This window comes from Thamnophis elegans, chromosome 3, assembly GCF_009769535.1.
Source record: "Thamnophis elegans isolate rThaEle1 chromosome 3, rThaEle1.pri, whole genome shotgun sequence".
Taxonomy (NCBI): Eukaryota; Metazoa; Chordata; class Lepidosauria; order Squamata; family Colubridae; genus Thamnophis; species Thamnophis elegans.
Window position 1 is genome coordinate 68,764,072 of NC_045543.1, and position 12,566 is coordinate 68,776,637.

Below are 12,566 nucleotides of genomic sequence, written 5' to 3' on the forward strand. Positions count from 1 at the left end.
GATGTAATAAGTGTTCTAGTAAAGAAAAGGCAAAGTGAAAGGAACTCTGCTAAAAGCAATGCTGATGACCTCGTGGAATAGAGAGGTGGTGAATAGACCGGCTCTTTGTCATTCTTCTTTGGATAACACCCAAAAGTGCTCCAGACAGTTGCTCTTCATGAAGAGACTGCAGGACAGCATTCTCTGATGGGTTTAATGTTCTGGGAGATGAGAGAATAGCCATCTTGCTCAAACCATGGCCAGATTTCTTCCAAAAGACACTCAATTTGCATACTTCCTTTTCTAATCAATTTGATAAGGGGCTTATCACTTGCTTTTCAGTTATTAGGAACCTTGGAATAACAAGTCTGAAAACTAAAACACTCAGATTTGCTTTGTAATACAGAATGAAGCAACATATTTTAACACTGGACATATTGAAGGATATTTTAGAACAAAGGACCCAGAAGTTAATTTAAAGTGTGTGTGGCTCTATAAATAGTGTTTAAAGATGTTATGGAAGAAGATGGAGTTTTATGTGACAAGACTGATATGAAAGTGGATTTTAAAATGTCAAGGTACAAATATGTATGTAAAAAGTTGCTACAGTGGAACATACAAAAGAAATTTAATCTTAATAATTAAGAGGCATACAAATAACAAACCAAGAGAGCGACCTGGATAACATTCCTTTGGATTTACAAAAGTTTGTTAAAGTTTTGAAGAATCTTGTGAGAATGGACAAGGAAAAAAATTAAGACAAATAATGGTATACTTTATTATTTGAAAAAACTAAAAATCAAAATTGTTAAAAGTAACAGAAATGAATATAAAGTTAATTTGATAAAGGTTAAAATAGATATGTTGTTATCTCTCATGACCTTTAATTGACTTTGGCTGATCAGGGTTGAAATGATGAGGCATTTACTTGTTTATAGATAAAAGATTGAATATGTGAAGAAGATATTATATTTTAAGGGAAGATAAGCTGCTAAAAATTGATACTTGTAACGAACACTTTTATAATTTTTCTTGCGATATTTTTTTCCTTTCTTTTCTATTTCTTTTTTATGTTTTGCACCATTTATTTTTTATTTTTTATTAAGTTTGTATTACTTTTTAACAAAATTATTATTTTTTAAATAAGCAAACTAGCTTTTAAATGACTCAAAACAGACTGAATATCTAAAAATGAATTCCTAAAAAAATAAGCTTCCTACATCACACAAAGGTTAAAAAAATCTGATTCCAAAAACACTGAATATACTTTTTCTAATCAAAATAATCAAAATCTGATCAAATAAAAATGAAACAGAAAATGATCTTCTGGTGAAATCTTTACCTGCTTCCACCCAAAAAATATTCCCTACTGCTGATGAAAATTATCATTTATCTAAATATACATAATTTTTAAAATATGCTCACGACATAAGCTCTCTGAATGAAACTATTATTAAATAGCTCTTTATAAAGGCTTACTTGAATTATCATCACAAATATCATTAACGACAAATCCATTTTTTGTTTCAAGGGTTTGTTTTTCATTCCCTTCAAGAATTCTTAACTTTCCTTTTTGTGAAGTCATAACTGACATGTGTACAGGTTTCTTGCAGATATACACAGGGCTTAAAAATAACTCAAAGCTAAAGATGTTAGGACAATATTGAAAGGAAGAGACCAGTCAAATGAAAGAGAAAGATGAGATGGAAGCCATCTGGACAACACGTTATCCAGTAGGTTGGAAAAAGTCACGACTTGGATGAAATGGTCAGCTATGTGGTACATAATTATCACATAGAAAAAAATTAAGTAGTAAGGACAGCGCAAAGAAAAAATATAATTAGAATACACACATGTGTGTATTCAACCATACAATAAAAATGCATGCATTACACATTAAAGTAGGTGTCATATGAAGCCTCTCTAGGTCAGCCTTCTAAAATCTGGTGCTCTCCAGATTAACTGGAAATATAGTCCATAGCATTCCCAGCCAGCATGGTCCAAGTCATTCCTATAAATCAAAGTAAAGTTAAAGGTTTCTCCTTTCTAGTCATATCTGACTTTAGGGGGCAATGTTCATCTCCATTTCTTAGTCAAGGGAGCCAGCATTGTCCAAAAACCCTTCCTGTGGTCATGTGGCCAGCATGACTATACACCAAGGCATGTGGAACATTGTTACCTTCCCATCTTCCCCAAAGTGCATTTTCCCCAAAATATGACCTATTCAGAAAGCCCTAGCTTGATTTTTTACATGTGCACCCAATATAAGCCCTACCCCCCAAATAAGTCCTAAAGATCCCGCCCACACCAGGGTGTGCGGGTAAAAATTAAGCTAGGGTGGGAATGTGGGGGTGGCGGAGCTGCCCTACTTACCTTCAGATAGTTGCAATCAGGCCTCGCACACCTTGGCCCATTTCTTCTGCAGCTGGCAAGGCTTTCCTGAAGGTTTCTCTAGTTGATTACAAAGCTCTTGATCGATCCAGAGCTCTGTTATTGGCTGCAGAGGCCTTCAGGAAAGGCTTGCTGGCCAAAGAAGTTCTTGAAGGCCTCTGATAGCAAAACAGAGGCTGGGCACAACACCGCAAGTGAGGTGAGCGTGAATGACATCCCCCCCGAAAATAAGACCTGGTGCCTTTTTGGATGGGGAAAAATATAAGACAGGGTCTTATTTTCAGAGAAACACGATATTTATCTATTCGTATTTGTACTCTTTCAAACTGCTAAGTGGGCCGGAGCAGAGCTCATCCCATTGTGCAATTCAGGTCTCGAACCCAGGCTGTCAGTTTTATAGCTGAAAAGCTTAGCATGTTGAACCATTGAGTCATAAATAGTTTCGGGTGAATATTTGGTATTTCCTGAATAAATATAGTATATTTAGTTTTTACTGTATTTATTATATAAGGCCTGAGAGAAGATGGACAATCATAAGCAAAGTGAAAATCAAAGCCTCAGGAGGAAAGCACACAAATATAGGCATTCTCCTAGTGAGCAAAAGTATAAAATATATTTAAAGAAAGATGGTATGAATAAAAAGAATACTAGCTGTGCTAACTTAATTTCCCCTGAGTGACTTTTGTAAATATATAAGTAGAGTTTACTTTGTGCACTCACTGAAATCTGAGAAAGATTTTCAGTTTTTTAGCAACATTCTATGGGGAAAAAAGGAAAGAGGATTTCAGAGGACCTTTTATACATAAATATTTAGCAACTTGGGGAATGTCAATAGCAACTGCTCTGATCATCATCAATATTTGACTTCCAGACTGCGTCTTTATTTTCCTCCAGTTTATCTATTAGGAGCGACAGATTAACAGCTTTTACCAAAATTATGCTGTGAAATACATACTGATCATTTTGTAACACAAGGCTTAGAACTCTATACATTTTAGGGAAGATTAGTATATGATGTCTGGGTAGAATTGCGGGATTTCTTCCAGCTTCTCCAAACATGTGAATTGATAATTTAGGGATAAATAATGAAGTGGGCAGTTTTGAGGATGTTGCCAAACTATCTGATGTATCAAAAACCAGCTATGACTGTGAAAATCTCCAAAAGATTGAAACTGGCTGGCCAGTCAATCAAATGGAAAATGAAGTGTAATACACATAAATGTAAATTGCTAAACCTTGGGGCAGTACTCCTGCTCCAATTTCAATACACTGGTAAAATTGGTTATGTATGTAAGAACTTGAGGTCATAGCAAACAGTATGGTGAAGATGTTACTTGCACATATCAGTTCTGAAGATTTTCATAGAATGGAGTATAGTGGCAGTGGTTTGCTCTCCAAGCTTGTTTCAATTTAATTTCTGAACATTTTGTTACCAAACTAAATTGAAACAAACTTGGAGAGCAAACCACTGCCAAAATCTAAAACCTAAATCTAAAGCTACAAATATTTTCTAATATATAGTATTCTGAAAAAAAATTACAGGCCATTAACTTGTATGGTCCGTGCTGCCTATGGCCGAAGCAAAGAATGCCTGGGACAATAAGCAGTAGATCTTTCTGGAGAACAGTAGTCTGAATTCTATTCAGTTCTAATAATCCAAAAGGAAATAGAAATCTGCACACACACCCCAAATGTTTTTGCAACAGTCTCCAGTGAGTGGACCTCCAGATTTCAATAAAAAACCCACTTAGGCCCATTTTAATGTACAAGCTTAAAGTTGAGGCAATAAATGCCTAACGATTTAAAAACTGTTTTAGCAGCCTTTTTGGCTGAAGACTAAGAGGTTATGACTATGTATCTGAAGACAGAGTAACTTGAAAGCAAGATAATATATTGCAAATAAATAAAGAAGTTATGCAAAAATGGAATAAACAATGGATAAACAAAATGGAGACAGAAGGATTGTTCCTCAACAACACAAACTGTCTCAAAACTAGATATAATCATAATTAGAATAATTTTTGAATTATGTAATTACAATAGTTTAAAACAGCCAAGACAGTGGTTTTTAAATTGATTCAATTATCCCATTGAATAATGTCATTACACCACGACAACCACTAAAAAACCCTCAGATTCTGTTGCTTTACACAAATGTCTTGGCTGTGGCAATCCCAAATTTTATCTTCAACACACAAACAAGAATATGCCCAATTATCCCCTTGATCTATTGCTCCAAGAAGTAGTTTTGAGATCTCTGACATGAAGGATATTCATGGGTGGGATTTGGCAATATTAATTCATTTATTTGTCAAATTTAAATAACCTCCATATCAAAGTGACTGTGAGCAATGTACAATAAAAAAATAAATTTGTAAAACCCTAAAATCAATTTAAAATACAATACCTCCAAAAACAAAGAGAATAATATATATATATATATATATATATATATATATATATATATATATATATATATATATATATATATATATATATATATATATATATATATATATATATATATATATATATATATATATTAAAAAGCCTGGGGGAAGGCCTTCAAGGTGCCAACAATCCCCAGGGATGTATAGATATAAATAGCTATATACCTCACACATAAATTGTTGTACAAAACGTGTGTGTGTGTGTGTGTGTGTGTGTGTGTGTGTATGTATATATGCAAATATATATAATTTACATGCGACACAGATATTTAAAATGCCAAACCTTTACAAAAGTTATGAACTCTTCCACTTTTTCATTGGACATGATCAACTTTTTCTGCACCATTTCAATTGCCTGTTCACTTTGCCTTGCTAAGCTGTGAAGCTGTTGAGAGGCCGTTGTTTCAAGTTCAGTCATGGTACATTCTGTCTCTGCTATTTTAGCTTCTAGATTGGAAAGATTAAGCTCCTGAAATACATAATATATAAATATATAATATAGTTGTTATATATATAATAAGTCTACATTCCAACTAATCTATGTCAACTTTCCCATGTGTTGCTTTCCAGATACCTGGGAACCATATTCTCAACACTTAGAAAATTTGGCAAAAGGAAAAATTAATTTAGGCAGATTGCAGAGGAGGGTTAAACCTCAGAAAGGACACAAATATCTTTTCTTTTTGTTCAGTTTTTTTTTAAGTGTCTTCTAGCATTTCTGAATTGGAAAGAAATTAACAGTGTCTAGAAGATCCTACAAAAAAATAATTGTAAAGCTCATTGCCATCTTCTATAGTCTTTTTTCCTATCCATTCTTCCAGTTAGATATAAAACACACCTAAGACCGTCTTGTTTAAAACTCAGGGGAAATAATGTGCCTGCTTGTCTGTCTTTTATAAGTCCAGATGCTGCTTTCTCTGTAAACTGTCCAGTGTTGTGTGCTTACTGTATTACACCTGAATATCTTGGCTCTAAAAAGCTCATGCTTCCTGTACTGAAGCTGTAGGAGAAACTGAGATAGGTTTATGCTCAACCATACAGAATTGTTTAAAATTTCTGAGAAGAGAATTTGTAAAAAGCAGAGAAAGATTTATAATATAAGATTGAAGCAATAGAACAATAGAATAGAATGCATCCGAAGTTTCTTTCTAGGTGTTTTGTTAGTCATAATTCAGTGTAACACTAAGACCTCCTTCAAACCTTTGCTACATCTAAAAAAATCAAACAAACCAAAAACACAAAGGAACTCCAAAATGTAGAATAGCCTGGCATTAATATAAATTCATTCAGAACTTTGCCTAACAAAAGGGGATCGTGGGAGAAGAAAGTAAATTTCATCAGAGGCTTGCTTTCTGGGTTTTCACCTGTTGTAGAAAATATTTATCTGATAAGGCTACCTTAAAGTCAGAGAATAGGGAAAGTGCTGCTATAAAACAGCGTATTTTAGAAAATTACATCTCACCCTAGTTAAAAGCATTCAACATTCTATTATAATTAATGTAATTCAACTTCAGAAATTTCTTCTGAATTACAACCATATATTACATGGCTTTAAATGAAACTCAAGACAAATGCTACTTAATTAAAAATGCAAAGGCATCCATCATGGAATTATTTATTTGTAAAAAAATGTGCATCAGAAAGCAGGATAGATTATTAAATAATTTAATAATTTAATTAGCATATATTTGAAATTGTTTCTTAAATGTGTTTTCTTTCATATTTTTGTACACCTTAATGTTATTGGATACAAGTACTTTGATGAACTGAAGACATGGTGTAAGTCTAATAAATCCTCATCTTAATCATCCATAATATCTATAATTGTGTACCTTTTTCTCCAAGTCTTCTTTAGTTCTGTGATACATCTGTTCGTACTGTGTCTTTTCTTTGGTTGCTACATTAAGCCTCTGCTTTAATGAATCAATGGATATTTTTTTATTTGAACAGTCCTCAGTTAATGCCTTTGCCTGGAACAGCATCCAGAGAAAAACTATTAAGGAAAGCATTTAAATAATTCAGGTGGAAAATCAACACTATCAAAATATTTCACACATCTAATTGTACATAATTCATTTACCTTCTGAATAGAATGCAGGCTATCTGGGCTTCTATTCAAACATGGATATTATCCATTGAAATCAATAGGATTTATTTATAGATAAGTGAGCATGTTACTGCAACATTTTACTACTTATCAAAATCATGGGCAAGAAGCCAAATGCTAGCACTTAAAAACTCTGAAATGCGTAAGCATGTCAACATACAGTACTGCTGAGAAAAATTACAAATAATATAGTCCAACAGTTAATAGCTATTTATTATTTGTAAAACAAGTCTATATAAAAAAGGAATCAATTTACAAAGCATATCTAAAGAGGTGATATTCTTGCATATAATACACTTGATTTTTTTCTAACAGAAGGTAGCCAGAAAATCACAATAGTTTTAATACTTAAAACATCACCACTACCTTGTTGCATAGTATAACATCGGTCTCTAAAATGCTTTTTCATACTGCCTTCTCTTCAAGAAATTATCCTGATTCAGTTTTATATTGTCTGAGATTTTTCCCACCTTGCCAATTTTGTCTCTTGGTCTGACAGTATCTAAGTGATTTCTCATATACACAGAGCAAGATAGTTTTGTGTGAAACTGACAATGTATGACTGGCAGCAGAAACTATGTTCACACCTAAAAAGCTAGCACCTGCTTTTAAAAAAGAATCAAAGTAGTGCTTTGTTTCTATGTTTCTTGGATGTTATGATTTGCAGCCTAAGAGATTCCTACACATGTGACTTGTTTGCTATAAAACAGGGCTAAAACACACTGCAGAGGTACTAAGGGGCAGTTTCTCTTCCAATCTGTTTAAGCATCAGAAAAATACATTAAATATTTATGAAGAAAACAACTTTCAGAAGAGCATAAAATGGAATCATTAAATATATAACAATGGAAGGGATCACACATAACTATTATTATAAAAATAATTTATAGGTCATTGTTTTCCCTTTATGATATTTTCCTCTTGATTTATACTGCAAGAAGACTCTTCTTTGATGTCTCTTTTCAAGAAACAGATATGTGAAATTCCAGCTGAACAACATGCCAAAATACTAAGAAGCATTTAATTATCGCATTAAGTTATTTGACTGCTTTAAGAGACATATTTGCAAAAATGAAACTGTACTAATCATAATGATGGCTACTACAATTAATCAATCTGGTGGAATTCAGTTTGTTGATTTAAAATAAACACAAAAAAAAATAAAGACCTTTTCTTCTAGACATTGTAATGTTTCATTAAAGCTTTTCTCCTTTTCCTGATATGTTTTCATACGCAGCCTCCAATCTTCTATTAAATGCCTTTTCATACTTATATCTCTTTCCATTCTAGAAATCCTTGAAATAAAGAGAAAATGAAATATTCATAGTATGCCATTATTTTAAAAAATTGTTAATGCCCAGTTCCATGCTTATCTTTGTACCATTTGTCAAGTGAAAAGTCTTCAAAGTTTTCCCTTTGTGCAATGGCATTAAAAGTAGATTTAACCTCTGTGGCTTCTAAATGTTAAACCCCACATTTCATACTAGCAATTCAGAACAATAAAAATACCACTATTTTATAGAAAACCATACTATGATGATATAATTATAAACAAAAGGGGAGCAAAATATTTTATTAGTCTACTAGGCTTAAAAAGGGAAAAATAAATTAAAATTAATTATAGCTTTTTGAAAGTGTCACCATGTTAATTGGCCGCCATGATTATGAACTACTATTTAGGACATAAAAACCTTTGTATCAATATGAGGTACTTTTTAAAAAGTAAAGTGCAGCTATGCTACGGCAAATCAAAAGACCAATTTCAACTATGAAAATGTGATTTCCCCAAAATGTACAACTTCTAAATAACAAATCTAAAAGAAAGAAATAAGAAACTGTTTATTGGGTGACATATCAGACAAAAATCTACACTTATGACTGTTACTTGTTCATTTTTTCTTGTGTCAACAACATGGTATCCCAATAAAATGAACCAACATAATACCTATACAGAATTCATTTTTTTATTTTTAATTACTTTTTATATCTTTAAGGTATCACATATTGGTAGATCCAGCAAAAATCACAGTAAAAGCCAATGGAAATAATTTACATTTCAATAGACATATTTGCCTATTATGGGGACAATCAAGAATATTGAAGCATATTCAGTCTCTACTCTATACTGTAATATAGTGGTTGGACATAGGCATATCAGAATGCTATCTCTCACCTCCAGCTGAATTCGTTAGGTGTTCCTTAAGGCTTTAATCAATAAAATATGCATTTTGTTAAATCCTTTTAAAGATGAAACATTTTAATGAAATAACTTTTATTTACCAAGATTAAATATTATTAGGTTCACTCACAATTTGGTATTTATGTTTAACTAAGCAACTAATTTGCAAAAATGTACATTTTAATAAGCTCAAAAATAAATCAAAATGTCTTTTTGCATTTTTCAGAAATCATAAAATTGGACATTTAATCCAATTTAAGCATCTAAACCTTGATGTGCTTCTTAGCCCTTAGGCAAAGAACCACTGTATTTGAAAAGCTTTCACTTATGCTGAGGTATTCATTTAGCTGGATATAATCAGGTGCACACTGGAATCTGATTTTTAAAAAAAATGTTTTATTACAGTTATATATATCATCCTTTGTACTGAAAATTACTCAGCAATTTAAAAGAAAATATGTATTAATACTTTTCTCCTAAAATAATAAATAATATGAACCATACATAATAAGCCAAAAGAAAAAAATATATATGGAAAGATCATTTTCTGAAAATTCTCCATGAATATAAAGCAAATGCATTTTTGCCAAAAGGGGGAGTCAAACACAACCAATGGGTAACTGGGACATACTTTTCTTGCAGTTCCTGCATCTGTTCTTCTTTTCTTTGGACTTCAGATTTCAAAGATTTAATGGTTGATGAATGTTTAGTGATTTCATTATTTGCATTCTAGAATGAATGAATGAAATATTTGATTAAAGTCTCAGTAACGTTGCTGTAGAATTACTCAGAGCTGTAACTGTTCACATTTGTGTTTCAGAGTGAAACTTTGCTATTTAACAGGTTAGTCTATTTTGATGTTAGAATAGCAAAAAATGATGCTAAAGTGTTTGTACTTAGGTTATTGATATTTGAGGGTGACACTTTTGGTCTTATTCAAGACTAGCTTACAGTGGAATAAATTTCATCTTATTTTCCAAATTAACTATCTCTGCCAGAATTCTACCTATGATGTCTAACAGTGAGTTTTAGAATTAAAAAAGCATATGACTAAGTTTTTCCCAAACATGGGATTTAAACTGCTGCTGATAAATATGTAAACGCTACATTATGCTAGATTAAAAAAGTTTCTATTTATACTTGGTTCTACTTTAATATTTTTATTTCTTAGACATTTGCAAGATTGCATTCAAGATTAAAGTTTTCTTTAATTATTGTCAGTTTCAGGATTTTGTAATAAAAAATACTCACCTTAAATTGCTCTAAACTGCAATTTTACACACTTATTCAATATGTATGAATGAATAAGCTGCAGCTTGCTGGATTCATACTTCGTTTCATAAACTATGGTATATGATATTCAGATTCACATACTGTATAATGCCAAGATCTATTTTTGTAGTTGCTATTCATTACAGAACAGAATGAAATGTTTTCATTTGGTGCATGTCTATGACATCAGAATTATTTCAACAGATACATCACCCAATCTTTAAATATATGGAATTTAATAAGAAATCAGTTAAAATGACAAACGATGGCATAATAATCACTGAAGTTTCTAGGTTTGTATTTGCTGCCGACTTTTATTAATAGGAAAATGCCAATAGCCCATTAAAGGAACTTACATGCTTTATGTAAATATGGAAACTTATTTCAAGTGGGCTTCTGCAGTGCTTACACAGTGCTTAAGGTCTTATGTTCAATGAAAAAAAAAAGCCATTTCCTGTGGAAAATAACATGGTATGAATGGGAAGGGAAATGAAGCAAATGTCTTCCAGCAATCATTAGGTAAACGTGGAAGCAGGAAACCTGATCTCAAAACCCATTTCTAGTGTGGTAAAATTTGGCAGAAAAAAGCTATTTATATGGTACGCAATTTTGGAGTTTAAAAGAGTTTCCCAAGCAGTTTGACGTCTCATTTAAGTTATTTATGCTATTAATCTAATACTTATAATTTTAGGGTTTAGGGTTTAATTCTTTCTACCAAAGTGGATGGACAAAATTTGAGTGGACATGCTCGCAGTCTTATTAAAAAAATATTTTGCATCTGCTGATTTTTGAATAACCCAAATCAGGAAATTGAAAACAAAAGTGTCATAATTTTGTATTTTCTTTGCTAGTTATACAGGACTCCACTAGAAGTGAGCTAGAGGAAGAAAAGACCAGGGCCTTGTTAACAATTCTTAACTACTGTACTGACTTCCTCCACAGATCAAGCCTGGATCTTTAATACTGACAGATCACTAGCAGTCCAGTCTATTTGAGTCAAGAGTCCAGAAGAAAATATTCCAATGTGGAGTTTCATTGCTAAATGCTGTCAAGAATGTGATACAAACAAGCAAAGGCTACACTGAGGTAAAGGCTTCTTATAGAGATTGGCAGTTTGATTGCACACAATTTCTGTAAATATAACAACTGAGAATCAGACCTAATTCATGAGAAAGTGGGATGATAACAAAAGCTCAGACTTAAATATTGCCGTGTTCAGTCTTGCCTGTTTCAATATTCTTTTGTCAGCAATTCTGGAGGGCCGATAAAAAAAAATTCTCTTCTGTAAAAACATTGCTCCTGTGAAATAAGAGTGAGGGACTCCATGTCATGCATTCTTTTATACTTCTGTTTTACAGAGACATATCTAAGAACATGATAATCTCCAAACTTCCTGAAAATTCTGATCAATTTATAACAGATATTACTGGGGGATTGTGATCCCTATATTATATGACAAATGGCAAACTTTTGTTGGCAGTTGGCCAGATAAGGCAATACTGTTCAGAATTGCAATAGATGCTCTCTCTCTATAGTATTTTAATATTGCAATATTATGTTTAATGATTATTTTCAGAACTTAATTACTAAATGTTAGCATTGGCATCTCCCCCCAGTATCTCCACGTGTGAGATGAGCAGTATCTAAATTTGATTAAACCATCAAATAAAATCTTAATATTGTAACATGTGCATGCATACTATATTCTCATGCCACTGTCTCAGTGGTTTTATAATTTAATATAACACAATTTATGTGTTAACAAATGAGTAGTTTAGTGTATTAAATTCTAATATATATTTGTAATAGTTCATTAGTTATGCTAGATTTATAGATTTATTTTTTTCTTGTTAATAATGTAATGCCTTCAATTGTTTACTTTTTATCACTCATTTATTAATAAGTTCTTTTTTCTCCTGTGAGTTTTAAGATTTTTTGTTTATATCTGCTTGATTGATACCCCAACTTCCTAAACTAACAAGTACCAAAATTTAAAAATCCAAAAAAGAATGTAAACATTTCTTTAAAAAACACAGATTTATATTAACAATAAAATAGATGTTAAAATCAATCAACAATTCAAACCTTGGCCAAAGAGAGGAAACCTGACAGAGTAGAAGTCAAGAGCAACTCCCAAGCTAATACATTTCATAGCCTGGGAGAAATGCTGCAAAAGGTCTGCCCCCAC

General features: G+C 32.2%; 1 protein-coding gene across 3 annotated transcripts in view; it reads right to left on the reverse strand.

Moving 5' to 3' along the window:
- The window catches only part of CNTLN (centlein), a 218,812-nt gene that overhangs the window by 27,234 nt on the left and 179,012 nt on the right, over positions 1-12,566 (reverse strand). For all 3 annotated transcript variants that reach the window (XM_032214335.1, XM_032214333.1, XM_032214336.1), the window contains 4 exons: positions 9,738-9,835; positions 8,096-8,222; positions 6,653-6,790; positions 5,104-5,289 (listed from right to left, as the gene is read on the reverse strand). In XM_032214335.1, the coding sequence (XP_032070226.1) occupies positions 5,104-5,289; positions 6,653-6,790; positions 8,096-8,222; positions 9,738-9,835 (549 nt within the window). The remainder of the gene's footprint in view (positions 1-5,103; positions 5,290-6,652; positions 6,791-8,095; positions 8,223-9,737; positions 9,836-12,566) is intronic.